Below are 22,801 nucleotides of genomic sequence, written 5' to 3' on the forward strand. Positions count from 1 at the left end.
CCCAGATTTGCGCTAAGTGCAGGAGCTGGTGGGAAAATGTCATTTTCCCTGTCGGCCGCTATGGCAGGTTTTCACGCAGTATTGTCCCAATCCCATCTCATTTATTATGCAGCCACACGCTGTCTCAATGGCGGCTGGCCTCCAATTTGCCCGTCACGTCATTACCTCGCCGCTTCCTCACGCAGGGCGCCATATTTAAACTGCAGCTGCACACACACTTCTCAATGCTTGCAGCCCAGGAAGGCACCGGTGATGGCATGGCCCCAAGAGCCAAAAGGTGTGCTGCCCCCGATTCACTGACAAATTCCTGGGACACTGTGGAGACCTGCCGTGATGTCATCTACCCCCACTCTGGCCACAGAAGGCCCATCAGTGTCACCATTCCAGCTTGACAGATGGTGGCAGAGGCGGCCTGCGCCAATGCTGCACACAAGAGGTCCGCCATGCAGTGTAGAAAAAGGATGAATGATCTCATCAATTCCACCAGGGTAAGGCAACCATCTCATCACTCTCAACTCACACACTCACAAGCTCATCACACATTTACTGGTATCTCACTCACTGCCAGCTCAAGGGACATCACCACTCATTCTCTCACACACATCCTCACATCTCCATCTGACCTCATCTGCTCTGGAGACTGCCTCCTCAGCCCTCACCAACTTGAGGATACTTGCACAGATCAACATGTGCCCCCACACACACCCTGGGATAACCCCCCTTCCCTAGTATAGCCCTCGCCCTGCAGCCTCTTCTCTTGCATGAGGCCACTTCTCCCCCTTCCTCAAGCAAGACCTAGCCCTGCAGTTGTTGAAAAACCACCCCTGCCTTATGGCTGGTCTGGTAGGTAGAAACCTGCCTGTGAGCCTCCCTAATAGTCATGTGGTGCTGCCTGTGAAGCCTGGCACTGATGGCTGAGAGTGCTGCCTGAAGCAAAGTAGGCAAACAAACCTTGAAGTTGCGAACAAGGTACAGCTCGCCAGTTGCACGTCGCTTATGTACAGTTTGCGAAACACGTCGGTGTGATGTCTGAGTGATCCAGTATGTCGGGATAATTCTGGCGAGCAGGGCTTATAATGAGATGCTAAACTATTGAAATTAGGTTCCCAACGTGCGGCAGCGGCCAACGCGGCCTTCTCGCCATATTGTCCACCCCGACCACCATGACGCTCAATGCCAACAGGGCTGAAAATTTCCGGCCCAATTCTTATTTTTGTAATGACACCTCGAGGTAGATAGTACGTATAAAAATGCCACAAACAGCAATGAGCTGAGGTGGAATGTTGGCCAGATGAACACCATCCTTTTCTTTGAATAGTGTCACAGCACTTTAAATACCAAACAAGTCTTTCTGGCATGCTCTGCAATACTTTGTGTTTAACCATATAGTAGGAGTAATGTTATTTCCTCTTTTTAACAGTCTGTTTCAGGGCAAAAGCTGTGCATGGAAAATAGTCAACTGCCACACATTCCACTACAGCATCTAGAAAATGTAGATCCAGATGGCAAAATGTCAATAATTGTTTATCTTCCAGCTGATGAAATTGCTTCCATGCATTTCTTAATGAAATAAGGCACACATCTTTTGAGTTCAGGTTACTAGGTAGCTGTTATTACTCCTCCCCACACCTCCAGCCACACACACATGCACGCACACAGGCACACACGCATAAGACAGGAATCCAGATTATGCCATACTAGCATCAGTTTCTGAGAAATTCTGATGTTTCTTTTCTGCTTACTGGCACACACATAACACGTGAAAGATACCAACAGACCAAGTAGTTTTCACTATTGTTGCAAGGGTGAAGGATAATGCATGTTAAATTTCAATTATATGCTTATGATCAAACCATATAAATTAACACAAGCCCATTCTCGCTTTGAATTGACATATACTGCATTCTTTATAGTTGTGTTATTTGAGGTGCTGCACAATATATTATTATGCTGCCGAAGCCATATGTTCAATTGCATTAAATAGGTACACTGTGGGATCAATTAAAAATGTTCCTTTTTAATTCATTCACAGGATGCGGGCTTCGTTGGAAAGGCCAGCACTTTTTGCCAATCTCTAACTGCCCTTGAGAAGGTAGTGGTTATGAATGTCTTCTCAAGCCACTGTAGTCCAAATGGTGTAGGTACTTTCACAGTGCCTTTAGGGAGGGAATTTCAGGATTTTGACCCAGTGACAATGAAGAAATAACAATGTGTTTCAAAATCAAGATGCTGTGTGACTTATATTAGTACAAGGCCATACTCACTGTCAATTGACAGATGCTCTGTTAGGTATATTGAGATATCTTAGGTGTATTTTCAGGCTAATTCAGAAGTGATTGTTTCACTGGTTCTTGAACCAGAAGAAACAAGAAATGGCTGTCTTTCTTATTTTTAAAAGACTGTTTAGCATCTCTACTAAAGTGACTCAAGGTCTAACTTATTATTAAAGATTAATAGAACAAGTGAACAGCAGCAATAACATAACATATTTTTACAACAGTTGTTGAGCTTCCTCATTTGCTAATCATATGTTGTAATTCATTTCCATTTGTTATTTTCTTTTTCATTTCCTTTCTCACCAACTACAGATATTATTTGTATTAACTAACTCATTTCAGAATTTCCAGGCAGACTTTGAAAACTCTATTTTAATGCATTGATTGAAAATCGCAGATTAATAAATACATTTCAAGTGGTGACCTCAAGAATCTTAACAAGTTGTAAAATGCTGCCAATCAGCCATTTCTTTGTATATTGTAGCATGTCAGAATTAAAGAAAGTAACATCAAGCTAAATCTTAGACCAAAATATTTCCAGATAAATTTTCATCTTCGCCGTCCAGGTAGAGAAGAGGAAAATCTACTTCATTCTTGTCACAAAGCCACTTACCTTAGGGACAAAAATCAGAAGGTGGGCAAGTTGGAGTCTGTGATGTGGGCATAATGAAAAGAGGTGAAAATTACAATTAGATATAGAGATGGGGGCTGATTTTCCTGCCTTGGGAATGTTCCTTTCCCCATTTGGAAAGGGAAAAGAAATGGGAGAGAAACCTTTTTTTTCCCGGTTTTTACTCCATTTACAATGCTTGAGATTCTAAGCGCATCCTTCAGGTAGGAATGGAGTTTGCAAATGAGAAACAAGCCATTTTTGCTCCTCCCTCACCTTGTCTTTCTCTGAAACTGCTTACAAGGTGCCACAGCACAAGGGAACCCAGTGAACCGAGGCTTTTGGCCTGTCCCTGTACCCCACCACCGTGAAGTGTGTGCTCTTGCATGATTTTATGTATTAATCGTAGACCTTCCTTTTGATGAGACATTTGCCCCTGACCTCTGTGACTTTCAATTCTGTCCTTGACCAGTGTCTGTTTCTCTCCCCATTTTTTTCACAATCACCTGATCTCTCTTGTAACCCCTAATCTCTTCCCATCATCGCTTTCTGTTCTCTGATCATTTGTCCTCCACCTGCTTATCTCTTTTTCTTTTTGTCCTCAACCTCTTCTTCCCATATGACCACTTCTGTCCGCCTGTCTGTTTCTATAGTCTACCACTTCCAAGCCTTCTGTTAGCCTTTGGTCAGGAAGCTGTTACCACAGCCAGTTGACTGAAACAAAATTTAATGCTGATTGGCTGGTTAGCCAAAGGAAAAACTAATGTAACAAAAAGAAAACTCTCCTTGCCCACTGCCAGAAAGATGGGGCTTCAGCTGAAGAAAACATTAAACAATGAAAACACTGCCCTAGTCTGGCTGGAAACCTGCTGATGTAAAAAAAAATTAAAATGGGAAATGGCAGACAGGTGGGTGGCTGAAAAGAGAACATAAATATCCTCAATGTAGTTGGAAGTAACAGCAGCCACATGTGAAGAACTAGCCAATTAGAGATCAAGTGAGAAAGAGAGACAAACTTGCATTTATATGGCACCTTTCATCACCTCAGAATAGCCCAAAACATTTTACAGCCAATCCTAGAATCATAGAATCATGGATACAGCACAGAATGAGGCTATTCAATCCATCGTGTCCAATCTGGCTCTCTGCAAATGCATCTCACCTAGCCCCGCCCCTCCCTTTTTCCCTGTGGACATGCAATTTGTTTTACTTTTAAAGTGTAATCAATGTGTCACTTTGGAAACCAATTCCTACAAACAACATGTGATCTGTTGATAATAAACAAGTAATCTGTTACTTTTTAGTAATGTTGACTGAGATATAAACATTGGTCAGGAGATTAAGGAGAACGCTCATGTTTTCCTAAATAATGCCATGGAATATTTCATGTCCGCCTGAGAGGGCTAACAGGGCTTTGGTTTAAAGTCTCTTCTGAAGGTCGGCACGTCTGACAGTGCAGCTCCTCCTCCGACGGTGTGGTTCCTCCTCCAACAGCGTAGTCCCCCCGCCGACGGCACTGTCCCCCCTCCGACGGTGCCATTTCCCCTCCGACGGTGCCGTTCCTCCTCCGACAGTGCCGTTCCTCCTCTGACAGTGCAGTTCGTCCTCTGGCAGTGCAGTTTGTCCTCTGGCAGTGCAGTTCGTCCTCTGGCTGCGCAGTTCGTCCTCTAACAGTGCAGTTCCACTTCTGACAGTGCAGTTCCTCCTCTAACAGTGCAGTTCCTCCTCTGACAGCGCAGTTCCACCCCTGACAATGCAGTTCCTCCTCTTAACAGTGAAGTTCCACTCTGGACAGTGCAGTTCTTCCTGTAACAGTGCAGTTCCTCCTCTAACAGTACAGTTCCACTCCTGACAGTGCAGTTCTTCCTGTAACAGTGCAGTTCCTCCTCTAACAGTGCAGTTCCACCCCTGACAATGCAGTTCCCCCTCCGACAGTGCAGTTCCTCCTCTAAGAGTGCAGTTCCACCCCTGACGGTACCGTTCCTCCTCTGACAGTGCAGTTCTTCCTGTAACAGTGCAGTTCCTCCTCTAACAGCACAGTTCCACCCCTGACAGTGCAGTTCCTCCCCTGACAGTGCAGTTCCTCCTCTGACAGTGCAGCTCCTCCCCTAACAGTGCAGTTCCTCCCCTGACAGTGCAGTTCCCCCTCTGACAGCACAGTTCCTCCTCCAACAGCGCAATTCCTCCTCCAACAGTGCAGTTCCTCCTCAGTTCTGCACTGGAGTGTCAACCTAGATTTTTGGTTCTCAAGTCCTGGAGTATGACTCAGATACACAACCTTCTCACTCAGGTGCCAGAGTGCCACCAATTGAGGCATGGTAGACACAAGTAAAAACCTTAATGTAAAATGTTACCAAAGTATTATACCTAGTGTGATGCAACTGACAGAACCGGAGACAGGAAGTAAATTTGACAACAGGAAATGAACACAGTCAAAAGATTTTTAATAATTGTACTTTTATTATCATACCACCAATTCCACAAGGAATCTAAAAGTACATTTAAAAGTACAGTACAATTACTGGGGCTAGAAAATCTGAGTCCTTAATGATGACAATGGCCTAGGAAGAGACTGAGCTGGGTCTGGCAAGTCCAGGACTTCCAACATGCCTAGCCATCAGAAATCCTTGGCAGCTAATTTGCTGAGTGAAAGTAATCCATGGTTTCAGGCCATGGCCGAAGTTTGGGACCTGAAGACTTACAGCTAAAAATAACTTTTATTATTGGTTTCTTTACAAAAGGGGCATAGAATCATTTTTCTAAGTCAAGGGGGAAGGAGAAGTGGCTCCAATACAAACTGCACCCACTGTCGCCTGGGCACTCACCATTCAATAAAGGGACCACTTGCTGATGGTGTGAACCTAATGAACTTTGATTGATCGCAGACAGTTGCTTCCTGCCAATTACTCCTAGATGTGGTGTCACAGGTTTTGGAGTCATTGTGTGCATATTGTCTTCAATAAGTATTTGTTGCTTTGTTTACATAATTCCCTGATTCAGCTTAAGTTTGAGCTCAGTCATATTCCTCACGGTAGTCAATAACATAATTGCAAATGTTAAATAAAGGCTTAAATATTGGGTAAATTGCATATTAGCTTCACATTATTATGAAAGCCAACTTACCTACTCATCGAGAGGGGGGACCATGAACTCCAGGTCCCGACAAACCTCAGAGCTTGCGTGGGTGCAAAGACCAGGAGCGGCTGCGCATATGAAATTCTGCATTTTTAAGTTCTTTGGGCTCAGCGCATCTGTGCATGAAGGAAAACAGCCTAAAACCTGGATCATGTGACTGGGAGCAGAGCACCATTAAAGATGTGTCCGAGGCAAGGAACAGGGAGAGGTCCCAAAGGAGAGGGGGCAGGGAGAGGTCCCAAAAGAAGAGTTCCAGACAGGGACAGTGACAGCAAGAGGTCCCAGTTAAGTTAAAAAGAGATGAGCAGAGAAAGAGGTTCCAAGCAGGAAAAGGTTAGCAGATTTTATGTGAAGAGGGTTCAGGAGAAGCCCCGAAGATCCAAGAAGGCAGCAGAAGGTTGGTGACTCCATGCAATGAGCCATTGTATTCGACCACAGTTTGCCTGGTAATTCACATGCACCTCATATTAAACCTGAATGTTAGAGTATAAGATAAATATCATAAATTGTTCTACCTATCTGACCTTGTATAGTAAAGTTCATTTTGTTTGTTCAAAACCTGAGAAATCTTGTGGCTTTATTCTCTGAGCAAGTGTCCTGAATCTTAAACTTTGTCTACTTTAAACAAAACCTTATTGCTTCCTAACTGGATCTTATCAAAAATTTGGGGTCTGATCTAGGATCACAACAATGTTCACACTGCTTTTAATTGCTTGCTCCCGGTATGCTGTCTGCTCAAGGGAGGTGGCGCAAGATGTATTTGTGCTGGCATTAGAAACAGCTAGATCTTATTACATCCGGAACATTAACGCCATGTTCATTATGAATGCAGAAATGGCTTATGAAGAGTAGATAAGATTTCAGTGTTGTTTGTTGTCTCATTTTTATATAAATAGAATGAAATGGCTACCTGTCCACATATCACATATTGAAAACACAGCACAAATGTAACACATCTGCAGAAATAGAGAAGCTTCAAAAGCTATCATAGCTCAAAATCTTTTCCACCAACAACAGCAGATCTCACCCTTCCATTTGATTAGCAAACTTCAGTTCCCCTGTTCAGCAAGCTTATGCATTTATATCATTTAAAGCTTACATATAAACAAGTGCTGTTACATTTCACTCAGTCGAGATGCTGATAAATGTGACAGCTTCGTATCCACTTGGGTGCTCCAATAACAGGCTCCAACTATACAGAGCAATGAGTCAACATGTCACAGCAATAAATAACCTTTCTAAAAAGCATTTTATTACTCAGTGAATTCACTTATATGACAAAAGCTCAGAACATTAGCTAATTGACAGCACTTCGCAGAAATCTCATATAATTCTGACAAAATTATCTTTTATTTATCTAATTTCTTGTACATGATAAGCTTTTTTTTTCAAAAAACCCAGATATTACTCAAGAAAAGTGACCTTTTGCTGATAAACTACTTAAAACATTTGACATGGTTCTTCTTTAGTGGTAAAAACTATTCAGCTAAACACTATCTCGTCTACATTTAGACAAGGAATGTAACCTAACTGTCAGAGCTAAGCAACGGGGTTAAATTTACAAAAGGTACTCCTCCTACTCATCCATGTAACTTCAGTAAAAAATACATACAAATCCCAGAAAAATAGTGTCATATTGGGCCAGAATTTGCTAGCAAAATAATGCTGAGTTTAATGGCACTTGCTGTTATTAGAATGTAAATCATCCAACAATTTGAAATGAAGAAGAGATACCCTGTGAGCTGCTAATTGTCACAGGTTGCCAAATGATTTGTGCCACTTTGCTATTTATCTCATAAAAACAGCAGCTGTCCCTCAATCTCCCCATTAGGGCTGATTCTAATACAATTTTAATGGTGAAATTTATGTTCCTACAATGCCAATCAACTGTTCCAGCTCAGAAAATGAATAATGGAAACTGAAACTACTACATTTTAAAAAAAATTATGTTATTTTACTTGTTCCCTCTTTTTCTCTGTCTTAACCTAATCTTTCTTTCCCCCATGTACCTGACTAGACTTTAATTCGCCATGGGCAGAATTTTGCCCTTGGGCTCGGGCTCGGGCTCGGCGGGGGCGGGCTGGGGGGGATTCAGGAAGCTGACCGCCGCCCGCAATCGGCACCGCATCGCAATTTCGCGCTTGTGGGCTAATTAAGGCCCGCCCAGCGTGGAACGCGAGTGGCAGTGCTCAGCATTGCCTGTGCGGACGCTAGGGAGAGGAGAGCGAGTGGGCCTAGCGCGAACTTCGTGCACGCGCGCAAGAGAGCACTTCAAACTCCCTAAGGCAACTCCATGCCTTAGGGAGATGAAGCACTGTTTAAAAAAAACTAATGAAGAAAATAAAAATGTCATAAAACATGTCCCCTCATATGACTCTGTCACATGAGCAGAGGCATGTTTTTAATTCAAGTGCAAAATTTTATCTTATTTTTATTTGCTTTAGGAAACCTCATCCCGCCCGTGGATTTTTTTTTATTCATTCACGGGATGCAGGCTTCGCTGGCTGGTTGTGATGTTGTGAGGTTGGATGGGCAGCATAAATTTGAATTTAATGACTTTTTAATAGCCTTAATAGGCCTTTTAATTGTTGGTGGCTGCACTGCCGACTCCGGTGCGCGCCCGCCAAATGAAATATTGCGGGACTACGTGATGGCGTCAGGACGCTCGCCCAATGTCATCGTGTGTCATTTTACACTCAGCTGGGTTGGGCGTGCACCCACCCGCCGAGCTAAAAATTCTGGCCCATATTTCTTTCTGCCTCTCTGCTTATTTCTCAATCCTGATTGGTTAACCTGATTGGTTAAGGAGATACACTGTCCACCCTGCCATTCAGCAAGGTCCTAGGGACCCCACTGACTTTGCTGCACAGTTAAAGAAAGAAAGACTTGCATTTATATAGCACTTTTCATGACCATCAGATGTCCCAAAATGCTTTCCAGCCAATTAAGTACTTTTGAAGTGTAGTAACTGATGTAATTTAGGACACATTATTAGCTCACAATACCAGCAACTTGATGCACAAAGAATTTGAGCTGAAAATGTAACTAATGGGTCACAACGTGAAATGCAGCACTCCAGCAAATCTGCACCATATTGCTGAGTTTTCTGTGGCTCTTCTGCAAAGTTACAAACAGGAATCAAGGGGAGCTCCTGTGGAAATTCTTCTCCTTGTTCTTTATGCAGATTCCAGCAATATTTGCCCCCTCCATTGTGGTATTGCCTAATGAAGTTGTTCCCACTCATCCATTACTGTACAGAAATATTGGGCTGAATTTTTACTTTGGGCAGCAGCAGGAGCTGGGGCTGTTTCGAAGTTCCGCGCCTGCCCTGGGGAAAAGCAGTCACTGACCTGGCATTTTTATAGAGGCACCCCCTTAATGGCATGGAGACAGACTTCCTGTCCAATTAAGGGTGACAGGAAGACACTCAATGCTGAAGGGACAATAAGAGGCCTTCCAGCTTGAAAGGAGCAGCTGGCTGCAGTAAAGGGTAAGTAACTGAGAGAGCACTTCTTATGGAAGTGCTCTCTCACCAACTTCTCTTAAAGAATCAATAAAAACCATAAAAAGCAGCAAGGTCACCACTGTTGGGGAGAAGGCGGTATGGAGGGTGGGGGGGGAGGTTTGTGGGGGTGCTGACATACTTCCACAGGGCAGCTGTTTGCTGCACCTACACTCTGGTAAACAGGGAAGGCCTGTGGACCTGCCTGAAGTGCTGGCACCCTGGCCTGCTGCTGGGTTTCCACCTCCAGGCAATTGAACTGCACCCACCATCACATCAGAAAACTGGAAGCTGACTGAAAAATCCTGTTTAGCCTTCGGTCAATATCCTTAATAAGGCTTTTAAAGAGATGAATTGGTTCGTGGAGATGCAAGGCCCCAATCACACCTCCTCTAAAATGACAGATTGTGGAAATGGCACTGGTATTTTCAGGCCCTGTCCACCTCCGTTTGTAACCTCACAAGGGTCCAAAAATCCTACTCACAGACTATCTAGTATGACTTTCTGAAAAAAGAAAAGTCATACGGAGTTCAAATATGCGTTTTCATATTATAACATTTTTGCACTTTTTTTTTCTGGGCTACACACCAACCCTGAAATTGTTCCACTGCAATTTAATCTAGGGATTGTTGCAGTGTATTTCAATGGATGCAATTTCCTCAGACATTTAAGGCAATTTGCAACAATATTTTATTTGAACAAAACCAATGACAAGAGGGCACTGAAAAAATATTGCTGTAAAATCAACCCGAGTTTTAATTTTATTTTATAAAATTGTCAACTCCTGGACAATCTAACATGTAGGTTGGCATGCGGGTGTGTGCCCGACCAGCTCCAGTGTAAAATAGCGCGTGGTGACATTGGGTGAGCATCCTGACGTCATCCCACGCTCGCACAATATTTCGGTTGGCAGGCTTGCAAAAGTCAGAAGCGAGCCTGCCAACAATTAAGGGGGCAATTGAGCCCATTAAAGGTCCAATTGTCCCCAATGTTTTGTGGTCTGCCCAACCTTACAGTTAGCGGACGGGTGAATCTGCCAGGTGGACTTTGCATTTTTGATGAAACCTCATTCAAGGGCGGGATGAGGTTTCCGTTATTAAATTAAAAAATTAAAATGTTTGGACAGAATTTATTATCATCTATATGTTCAGGTGACCGATTCTGATGCTTGGACATTTTTTTCCGTATTTTAAAATCCTTCTTTATTGCTTTCAAATTCTTCAGCTCCGAGGCAGCTTCAGGGAGCTTTCATTCTCTGCTCCCCCGTGCCCGTGCTTACGTCAGCGCTTGCCCTCCTCCCACTCCCACCCTGGCAGCGCTGATCCTTTCAGCGTGCATTTCACGCTGGATGGCTGTTAATTGGCCAGCCAACTTGAAATCGCGGTCAGGGGCCGATTGCGGTTGGCGGTCCGCTCCCCAGCCGATCCCGGACCCACCGCCCAGTGAACTGCAAATCCTGCTCCATGAGTTTGAATCTTAGAGCTATCTGTCACTCAAGGATTGCCTCAATAATAAAATCACCTCCCAGTTGAGCTGACAGATGGACCACCACAAGGCATTCCATACCGAGAAAGGGAAAATCTAACAGCCGCTGATTTGATGCCTTTGAGAAGCATCTCTCGTTGTCTGTAAAATGGAATTGACAAAAGTTAGGAAAGGTCATGTCTAAAGCTACTGACTGGCTTTTAAGGTGAAGGGAAAGAGAGAGTTTGGCTGATGAGCCAAAGGTATCAAAGGTTGTACAGTCCAGTATTCAAGACAATGCTTTTTCATTAGGGTGTACACTGGTATTCGTATTTATCATATATCTTAAAACAAAGTTTTCTGTCCTGTTTGCTCAATTGGAAAAAAAAAGTCCTAAAATTCATCAGGAATTAGACTACCCACTTTAATGGAATTAGGCTTAATTTTAAAAAGGGTAAATAGATTGAGATTCATTTGTTTATTATGCGGATCTAAAGTTGACTCCCCTGGGCATCTGAATTAAGAAACCAGAAGCTACATTTTGCAGCTTCTGCAGTTGAGCCAGCGCCATGCTGAAGGTCTCTGGTTTTAGACATAGGGAGAATGGGACATTTAAATCACCAACTGGCATTTTCTTCTAAAAACAAAACACTACAGATGTTGGAAATCTCAAAGAAAACAGAAAATGTTGGAAATTCTTCCACATGTCTGGCAGCAGTTGTGGAGAGAGAAACAGTTAACCCTTCAGGTTGTGACCTTTCATCAGAACTGGCAAGTTCTAATGAAAGATCTGACCGGAAATGTTAACTCTGTTTTTCTCTCTACAGATGCTGAGTATTTCCAGCATTTTCTGACTTTCTCTTCTAGTTGTTTTTTAAAATTTTTTTTGGAGCGAAGACACTTTACAGAATTGAGGTCAGGTCCTTGGTTGTCTTTCACTTGCACCGAAACAATAGAATCCCATTATCAACAGACTCCAATCATATATTTGTGGCACTCAACAAAAAGGCAAATCAATGCACTTTGTAAAGGCCCCACTTAAGCTCAGATGGACAGGCCATCCATTGTACTCATGGGAGGCCAGTGGAAAAACTCCACTGACCAAATATGGGGATGTTTCACCATTATATTTTCAAACATTAGAAGATGATATTTAAACTGGTCATAAATTTTCTACTGATTTAACTGATGACAGTGAATTTGCTATCTCCCCTAATCAGGAAAACCAGACCTGGATATTCATATTGTGGCTGGACTATTTTCAAACCTTTCTCCAAAATCTCCAAAATAATCAAATAATCTCCAAAACGATATAGATGGGTTGGTGGAGTGGGCGGTAAAGTGGCAGATGCATTTTAACATACAGAAGTGTGAGGTCATACATTGAGGGAGGTCAAACAGTTACAGGGATTACACAATAAATGGGAATGTACTAAGAGGAGTAGATGAAGTGAGAGATCTTGGCGTACAAGTACACAGGTCCCTGAAGGTAGTAGTTCAAGTAGACAAGGTTGTAAAGAAGGCATATGGAATGCTCTCCTTCATTGGCAGAGATATAGAATATAAAAGTAAGGATATAATGCTGGAATTGTATAAAACACTGGTGAGGCCACAACTGGAGTATTGTGTGCTGTTCTGGTCAACACATTACAGGAAGGACATAATAGCTCTGGAGAGAGTGCAGAGGAGGTTTACAAGAATGTTGCCAGGGTTAGAAAAGTGTAGCTACGAGGAGAGATTGGATAGGTTGGGGTTATTTTCCCTAGAACAAAGAAGGCTGAGAGGTGACTTGATAGAGGTGTACAAAATTATGAAGGGAATAGATAGAGTGGACAAGATAAAATTGTTTCCCTTGATGGAGAATTCTAGAACCAGGGGACATAGATTCAAGATAAGTGGCAGAAGGTGTAGGGGGGACATGAGGAAGAACTTTTTTACGCAGAGGGTAGTGGGTGTCTGGAATTCGCGGCCCAAGTTGGTGGTAGAGGCAGAAACTTTAAACTCTTTTAAAAAGTACCTGGATCTGCACCTGAAGTGCTGTAAACTGCAGGGCTAAGGACCGGTGCAGGAAGGTGGGATTAGAAAGGGCACCTGGGTGTCCATGAGCTGGCATGGACAAGATGGCCTCCTTCTGTGCTGTGACTTTTCTATGGTTCTATGGTTCTCTTGTGTATGCTTCTTTCCGGCAGTTTTTGAAATAAACTTACGTAGTTTATGGCAACTAGTGCTGTAAAAAGGGGGCGTGGCCTCCCTTCCCCCGGGCGTGGCTTCCCTTCCCCCGACGCTGCTGCCCTGCACTGGAGAGCTTCAGGAACCAGGCATGTTGCACATTTCTCACCAGGCCCCAAGTCAGAAGAGTGAGCGAAAAATGTGCAGCTCCCGACTTGGGTAAGTAAAAAGGAACGGATTGGCAATCTAACTGAGATTGCCGCTCCTCAGAAGTTCTGGCCTTGTGTCTCTAATGAACTGAAACCTACATCTTTTATCCTCTGCAATGAAGATTGAAACCACACTAATGGTAAGATGCTGCTGGAGAATATATACAGCAACAAGTTGCATTTAAAACAATTCAATATGCTTCAGAGGAGTGTTAGAAACAAAACAGGTCCACCATTTCAAATGCAGAAAACATTCACACTACTGGATCACATTGTACAGGCTAAACCACTGTTCAGATTTATTTCTAAATAAAATGACTCAAGAAGTAAAAACATCAGCAAAATACTTCATACCATAATAATTATATGTAAGAGGCCATTCACAGAGGAGTTAAACCTGTTCAAGTGTCAGTTTTCTATGGCTCAATCGAAAACCATGCAATAAACATTTATGTGGCACCTCCTAAGCTCTCTCAGAAATGTTTTAAATGAATCAGTTTGGCATGCAGTGATTGTTGTGTGGTAAGTACAGCAACATTTTTCATATAGCACAAACCAGAAAACAGCATTGAGATGAATGGCTATCTTTTTGTTTTAGGTACATTGGTTGAGAATGGAATTTTGACAAAACCCTTTGAAGACTTTTGCCTTCCTCCACACAAAGTGACCAGCTTAACTACAGAAACAGTTAGACGTCACCTTTGCTTAACATCTCATCTAAAGGATAAGATTTCTGTCAGTGCAGCACTTCCTCAAAAATGCACTGGAGCATGTGCTCAAATATTGAATTGGGGCTTGAACCCCAATTCAGAGAAGGGTGTGCAAATAATTGATCCAAGTTGATACAGAGACCAGGGAATTTACTAAAACCATAATCAATGACCATCTTGGCAATTTCTAAACTGCAGGATATATTTTTGTAAGGGTTCTCCCATAACTTTGGTGGAAGCCACTTGAAGGTTGATGCTGAACCATGCTATTAGGGAAGATTAAAAAGCTTTTACACTGTACCTAATCATGCTTACTGCAGCAACCACATTAATAATGTTTATGTCATTTTTGTAGGGTTCCCACCAAAGTTACAGTGGTCAATCAGGAAAACATCCATGGAAATTTACCTCCCATGTTTTAATGGGACTTAAAGTGGAAAGTAACTGAAGAAAAATAATTTTGTTAATTATAAAAGATTATTGTGATGTTTTTATGTAAACTTCAGGAAAGATGCCACAGACAAAGTTGCATATTAATTTGAAAAATAGACTATGAATCTGGTAACTGTTGAGTTTTCACTACATACATTCTCAATGCATGGATTTTCATTGCTTTCCACTTGTAGCTTTTCCATTATAAATTTTATGTTCAGACCAAAAGCTCTTAAAGGTCTTGGAGCTGGAAAGTGTTTCTTTCTCTTTCTAACACCCAGTGCAGATACCAACCAGCCCAGGTCAGTAGAGTATGGTTAGATGCAGTGAAAACTCTTTCTCTCTTTCTAATTTGCTCCAATAGTGTGCCTCAATCTCAACCTTAAAGCAGCAACTTTTATTGAAGCAGTGTGAAACTTTCCGTTTCCTACACTAAGGGAGTGAAGTTCTGTAGGGTGCTCCTGCTTATTGGTAGTAACTTCAGTAGAGGTGATACAACATCCCATAAAAAGTGTAAAAGCTGTTAATGGCATGTTTTTCCAGGATTTTCTGTTTTCTGGGAGATGATCATGAGAATGCCCCATGGAAATTCACCTTCTATGTGCTCTGTAGTCTTTACAGATTTGCTACTATATAAAGGATAGTTTTGTTTCATGGGTTATGTTCACCAGGAATTGTGGGAAGAATACTCAATCTAATTGCACAAAGGATTTTTATAGCAACATACACAGGAGACTGAGTTGGCTTTTAATACAATATATAATTTCCATGACATTAGCTCTTGAGCAACAAGTGTGTCATGGTGCAGAGTACATTTTGAAGAGAGGTTTTGTATGTACATTTAGAGAGATGGCGAGAAATAAAGAAAATGTTATCAATAAATGGAAAGCTGCAAAGGCTGTTAATTGGATGTGCTGACATACTTAACTGTCTCTTCCACATTGGGAGCAATAATTCATGCAATTTACCGATGTGTTACAGATTAGTATATATCCAAGATTATCATTGTGAAGCTCCACTATCAGCTGGGTTGTCTTTTGTCTTTACTGAATTTTAGTATTGAAATATATTAGGCAAAAAATGTGTAAGAAAATTATTACAAATAAGTTTGAATTCAAGATAAATTAATGATCTTCTGTAATGAATGACAATTAACAAATGACGGCAATCAAATTATAACTGTAACTCCAAAATAGACGATAACATTATCACACTGATTTTTACTCATGCATGGGATGCGGGCATATCTGGCAAAGCCAATATTTATTGCTCATCCTTAATTGTCCTCGAGTAGGTGGTGGTGAGCTGCCTTCTTGAACCACTTCAGTCCATGTGATAGGGAGTTGCAGGAATTTGAATGGTGACAATGAAGGAATGGAAGAGGACCATGAAGTTGATGGTGTTCCCATGTGCCTAATGTCCTTGTCCTTAAGGCCAAGGGTCTGAGAGGTTTTGTTGAAGAAGCCTTAGTGAGTTGCTGCAGTGCATTTTGTATATGGTACACAATGTGTTCCGGTGATGGTGGCAGTCAATGTTTAAGGTGGTGAACAGTGTGTCGATCAAACAGGCTGCTTTGTCCGGGAAGGTGTTGAGTGTTGTTGGAAAGCTGCACTCATCCAGGCAAGTGGGGAGTATTCCATCACACTCCTGACTTGTGCCTTGCAGATGGTGGACAAGCTTTGGGGAGTTGGGAGATGAGTTACTCGCTGCAGAATTCCCAGCCTCTGATCTGCATTTGTAGCTACAGTATTTATATGGCTAGTCCGGTTCAGTTTCTGGTCAATGGTAACTGCCAGGATGTTGATAGTGGGAATCTCAGTGATGGTGATGCCATTGAATATCAAGGGGCGCTGGTTAGATTCTCTTGTTGGAGATGGTCATTGCTTGGCATGTGTGTGGTGTGAATACAAGTTGCCATTTATAAGCCTGAATGTTGCCCAAGTCTTGTTGCATGCTTCAGTATCTGAGGAGTTACAAATCATACTGCACACTGTGTAAAGCATCAGCAAACCACCGCCTCCCCCCCTCACCGCCTACTTCTGACCTTATAATGGAAGGAAGGTCATTGATGAAACAGCTGAGGATGGTTGAGCCTAGGACACTACCCTGAGGAACTCCTACAGCAGGGACTAACATGATTGGCCTCCAACAACCACAGCCATCTTCCTTTGTTCTAGGTATGACTCCAACCTGTGGAGAGTTTTCTCTCAATTCTCATTGACAACAATTTTGCTAGGGTTCCTTGATGCCACACGCAATCAAATGCTGCCTTGATGTCAAGGGCAGTCGCTCTCACCTCACCTCTGGAGTGGAGCTCCAGCAGCACACCTAACCTCCAGGAGTGACCTACTTCAATTCACAATCCTGCTGAATCTAAACTCAGCCAAACTAGGCTCAGATCCTGCCAAACCTGAACATGCTAGCACTCCTCTTGTCTTACCAACACACTTCTGCCCCATCACAGAAAACGGCCGTCAATCAGGTGCAATTGTTTTGTTTTGGATTGTAATATTAACAGGGCCCGGCTGGGGGAAGAGAGAAGTAAAGAGGAAGAAAGACCAAACTTTGTAAGAAAAATATTAAACAATTGAGCCTTCGCAGAGGCAGGGAGTTCATACACTCCACAGAATACTCCCTCCTGGTTCTTTAGGTGACTTGATTTTCCTTGCACCACTTTCAGATATAATTAAGAATCATTTGTGATTGTTCATGGCTTTTACTGTAATTCCCCGACTTAATTTATTCAACCTGATTATTTCATGGTTTCCCCACAAACTGACCATAACAAAGTTACAACTTGACAATAACTAATGAGATGATTGGTGTACTCTGTCCTCGAGAATGACCTCAATTTACCACATTGTTGTCGTTCTCTGGCTTTTCTTGTACATCATTAATAAAGAGCCGCTAAGGCTGTCCTGGTGGATCAACGAGTTTATCCAGCAAGTAGCTCAGTTTTGCAGACCAGAACCTCATTTAATGAATTAGCTGATCCAATTGGGATAGTGGTAACGATGCTACAATTGGCCTCTGCATTCTCAGATTCAGAGATGTAAAAGTAGCCTGTCTGCCCACTCCTTTATGCTATCAAGAAACCCCTACTGAAAGTATGTTTGATAAGGACAGCACTGGACTCAATAGGCTCAACGGAATCTTTGATTTGCCCAATTCTCCTTCTAATGGCATTACTAATAGTTCATTTCTGCTTATTCACCAAGAAATTACTGTCACGGTTTACATTAGTATTGAACTTTTTATTCAAATGATCTACCAATATTCACACACGCTGTAATCCACCTTACATCTAATGGGCAATGTAAGAAGAGATTACAAATATTAAAACTATTCCCTTTAATAATTGATATGATTTAATTATGATTAAGGTGATCAGAAAGGAATCGCCAAATTAAGTTTGTTGGTGCAAACCGACATTCATTACATTAACTCTATTAGTATTGAATGTTTTGCAGGGCACTTTCAGTAAATTGTAAGTGCTAAATCGACATTCAATCCAGCAGTTTGAGTACAATGGAAAGGGAGTGCTGCCCGACTCAGACAGCGCAGTTTACCGATTTTTAAAATGCACTTCATCCAGGATCTAATCATCCAAAGTATCATTACAAAACCTGACTTAAAATAATGCTCTTGTGACAAAGAAATTAAACTCTGTATTTAATATGTCCATACTGTATTTGAGCTTAGGTCCAGCTTCCAGCTGTTTTCAAGCTCCGAGAGTTTTTGATATTTTGATAGGGTGAGCTAAGGTATAAGGATGTTCATGTGGACCTTAAACTCCAGCATGGATTTGTTGGGCAGAATGGCCTATTTCTGTGCTGTAAAATTCTATCATTTTCTTCTGACACCAGTCTTCCCCCTGGCGGTAAGTGGAAACACTGCGCCCTCTGCAACTGTTCCAATGGCGTGACTGATAATGCAGGAATTGATGCCTCCGCGGTACATCAGATCAAATCAAGGAATCTTGACACTATTTAGATCCCGAGCGTAACTACTTAACGGGAATGTCTTAAAATTGCTGGAAACTTAATGCCAATGATGCATTACGCTTAAATTCCCTCAACGACGGCTGGTTATATTTTTCAATGCGAGAGGCTGGGGATTTTGCAATGGAATCCGGTGAATGAGTTATTAGTTTGTGCTGAGCTGACAGTTGGGTTCACACATACCGGAGACCAGCCATTTTATGAAAGTGGATCTGCAGCAGCTCGCGGTGAGGATATTCTTTTTGCTTGCCGGATCTTGCGAACACAGAAACGTTGGGGCCTGAGTGAATCAAACTTCCACCCTGGCTTAAATGTGACAAGTGCAGAATGTGTTCGCAGTGATCCTGTATATTCACCTGACACATTCAGACACCGAGTCATTTATTAATAAGATGAAACTACACATCTGTAAAGATAGTTGAAACTCAACTAAACCCGCTCCCTATAATAAATGGCATGGGTCGAAGTGCGTGTGAAAAGCGGGGTTTGTATGTAATCTAATGATTTCAGTCCCCGTCTCCTTCCAAACCCTCAGATAATCGTGACGTACATCGGATGCTTTGCTGAACTCCAATTAACGTACCCACAACAGTAAAAAGGAACTCGTTGTGCTGTACAGAGAACTAGATGTGTCGTATTAATATTCATAATCCCCTCGAACACACATACACCGTGTCATCTGAAATGACAGCAGGAGCAGAGAGATCTGCAGAAATGTTTTATTCCAGTGCTGTACCAAATTGCCGAACGCCTCCGCACACCTTCCAATTATCCTGTTCAGAGGGAAGTGGTCCCATTTATTTCAAATAAGAGGGCGCTTGGTGGGCTTAGAATTTCATTCCTAACTCCATCTCACGAGTCAAAATGTATTTTTTTTTTGTAACTGGTATGAGTTGTTATAATGACCCTTCCCTCCCTCCCAAGAAATGGGATCCTAATCGGAGAAGCACAGCAGGAATACATTGAAAATCAGCATTAGCAACCAGCCGTCACTTTCGGAAACTCATTTCTAAAAACGGACTCGATTATATAATCAGGGACACGCGTCTCGGAGCAAGGTGGCTCAATTAAAAATTGCAGCGACTCTTTGTCAATGCACTGTTTCAATTCCAATCAGGACACCGTTCCCCAGCCTCCTGCTTTTAGCTTTGGTCTCTGGACAGGTTGTTATTTCTTCAATGTATGTAAATGAAGTCAGTTTAGTTCCTGCAGCCTAGCACAGAGATACAACAACACATCCAGCCAGTCATTCGGCAGCCAGCATCCATTTAAGTAATTGCACATCAAAGCTACACGGTATCACTCACAAACTCAACACAAAGCAGGTCAAAATGCACATATGGGACGCGACTTAAGGTTCACATGTAATAAGCACAGTTGCATTATTGGCTTGTATAATACATCGGGGCTTCGCTTCAGTAACTGAGAGATGCTTATGTAGCTCTTTTTATTGTGCTGTGATAATGTGGTGCAGTGGAATGTACGCGCCCCCTCCCATCACCACCATTTTCAGCAATCTGCCAAACAGATACCATCCTACCTAAAGAATTGTCAGAGTCACTGTACATGGTTTTTTATGGGGGGGGGGGATACAACTACCTCTTCCCTTTCCAGTAAAAAATAATAATTGCGACCAACATGTTAAACAAATTCACTCTATAAAACAGTATGAGCCAGGGCTCATAGCACTAACTCGATCATATTCCTTGATGTGTTCCAATTCAGTGGGCTAAATGCTGGTTATACCACTGCAGTGCTATGACGTCAGCAGTGGATCACTGTGATGTGACCTCTTCTTGTGACTTCAGAAAGTTACAATAAACGATAGCTTCAATATTAGTTGGGTTTTTTTTTGAAAGTTAACAGTGTGTGCCGTGATTGGTTTAATGCCTGTCCTGGTAATTAAACCTTCCCAATTTAATAACCCACTGGCAACTCGGTCCTTCGTTAGTTATCACACTAGTTCACTTAACAGGAATGTGACTCCCATAGATGAGACCGTGCTGGAGAGCACTGCCATTCTGTTCCAAACGGGGAACCAACTGCCGCTTCAAATGCCACCAAATGTATAACACTTGAGTTCATCACACAGAGACACACCAGGCTTGCACCCAGTGATTGGAATGAACATATGATTTCTTCTTAAAAATGCGACCTTCAGTTCTCACAACACTACTTTCCTAGACATACACGGTGAAGCAGCTTAGCACAGACATACATTACATCGAGCCAGTCATCAAGTCCAGGCAGATCAACATTAAACAAAACGCTAGATGAGCTGTCCCTTCTCATGCTAAAGGGAGCCAAGCATTCCGATACATCTAACACGATCCCGCCTCGGTTAGAGAGAATACTTACATGCATTGGTTATGGCGAAGCTGTTTGCCACCTCCAAATTGTCAACATGGGGCGTCAGCCTCAGTTCATGCGAATTATGCTGAAAAATTCCTAAACGAAATGCGCTGTATTCCTGATCTGCCCCTCTGGGGAATAACCCTCCTGTAATAGAGAAACAATCCGTACTACAATTCATTGGAGGAATCTTAAATGCGTCGCAACTATTTACGGTTTGTGATCAAAATTGAATTAAGACAGTGCTGAAAATGTATTTAAATTGAAATTATGAATGCTAAAATATTATGCGATTAAGAATCTCCATTGGGTTTTTAAAATTCTACCAAAGCCATCAGTGTCAGTCGAACGGTTTATGACAAATAACTGCAGAAAGGATAGAATTAGAGCATTTCACACGCCTGGGTCCAAAAAAATAATCTATGGTTTGTTTTGTAATTACAGTGATTTGGCTTGAAGATAACTCACCTATTTGTACGCTGGTGGGAGAAGAGGCACCAAACGCCAATCCGCAAAACCAAGAAACCAGGAAGACGGATATATGCTGCATAATCTTTTGCATTGCCGAAAGAATACTGCAAACACGGTATAATCCTTCCCTTTCAGGATTTGTTGTAAGATTCAGATCATTTGCATAACGCCGTTTCACCAGAGGGGAGAAAAAGAGAAAAAATACAGAAGAAAACAATAAACACCTCGTTGGCAAACGCTGTCTTTCTCGACTGAAAAAGCAGCAGCAGTAGGAGCAGTAGGAAGATGTGAAAAGCAGTTTTAGCACTGCGCTTTACCCAGCATCACCTCTCAGTACAGCCACGCTGCCAGAGACATGTCTTGATTCTTAATAAATCCGAACACACGAACATAACCGATCATTGACCGAACACATGCACATTCCTCCCTACCAATCCAGTAAGGATTTCACTCAGGTTCATTAGGCGTCCATCTTTTTCAGAATGTTTTTTGCTTGCCCTGATCATTTTAATGTTATCGCGGACGATCTACACATTAGCACTACAATTGGAATGACTTACTCTAAATTAAAAAGAGTCGTATCAGTTAGAATGAAAAAGACAACACAAACAAACGATCTTTAGACGCCCATACTCTTCATTCTTCTGTTGACAATGTCATTACTCAGATTTATCATATTAGTAACACTCCATTTATTAACCATATTAATAATCTTAGTCTTTTATAAATACACCAATACGCTCATATTAATGTATGCATGTGTGTTACTGATACGGCGCTATTTCATACTTCATACCTTAATGCCAACGTGAAACAATAATTCTACGATTGCAGTCACACAAAAACAAGAATTTCCAACCATTTATTAAACATCAGCATCGCGGTTGTTTTGTAACTCTTCACATGGACAAAGCATCAGACAAAGCATCAATTTCCTAAATCAATAATAAAGATTAATACAATAAAGTCTTGTTGTTCAACCTTCCAAAGTGTTTCTTTTCCAGGATTTCTACCATAATTAATAATATATTTTAGATCAAAAATCTTAATTTATCAATTGTGACTGTTATTTTGCAATGCTTGAATAAGATTAATTGGTTGTAGCGCTAAGTAATCACTATGAAGAGTGGAGAATTTTACACTCACATTCCTAGTAATTGAGACATATAAAGTTTAAACTAATGGAAATGTTCCTTGTTGTCGGATCATTAGTCTAAGTGTTACCATGGTGGATTCGGTGTAGTCTTTGCTACATTATAAACACATTTTGAGTTTGCTTACTAAGATCCCTGTGATGTAGATATTGTAAAATATGATGTTGGACGAAAGGAGGCATCTTAACTGACCAAGCATTGAACAACTTTCCATCATTGAAGATCCCTGCTTACTTTGGTTCAATTATAAACCTGATACTCAAGCTAAAATCAGATAGGGAAGGATGCGGCATAACGGATGTGATTTCAGCACAGT

At 41.9% G+C, this 22,801-nt stretch overlaps 1 protein-coding gene across 9 annotated transcripts in view; it reads right to left on the bottom strand.

The window, feature by feature from the left end:
• The window catches only part of gria2b (glutamate receptor, ionotropic, AMPA 2b), a 163,949-nt gene extending 141,640 nt beyond the window's left edge, over window positions 1–22,309 (bottom strand). For all 9 annotated transcript variants that reach the window (XR_013576426.1, XR_013576425.1, XM_078540609.1 and 6 more), the window contains exons 1-2: window positions 21,329–22,309; window positions 20,867–21,007 (exon numbers count right to left, since the gene is read on the bottom strand). Coding sequence is in view for 7 of the 9 variants with exons in the window: in XM_078540609.1 (XP_078396735.1) it covers window positions 20,867–21,007; window positions 21,329–21,422 (235 nt within the window). In the remaining 2 variants the exon portion in view is untranslated. The remainder of the gene's footprint in view (window positions 1–20,866; window positions 21,008–21,328) is intronic.
• Between the last annotated feature and the right edge of the window lie 492 nt (window positions 22,310–22,801).

The sequence above is a fragment of the Cetorhinus maximus genome, chromosome 1 (assembly GCF_964194155.1).
Source record: "Cetorhinus maximus chromosome 1, sCetMax3.hap1.1, whole genome shotgun sequence".
Taxonomy (NCBI): domain Eukaryota; kingdom Metazoa; phylum Chordata; class Chondrichthyes; order Lamniformes; family Cetorhinidae; genus Cetorhinus; species Cetorhinus maximus.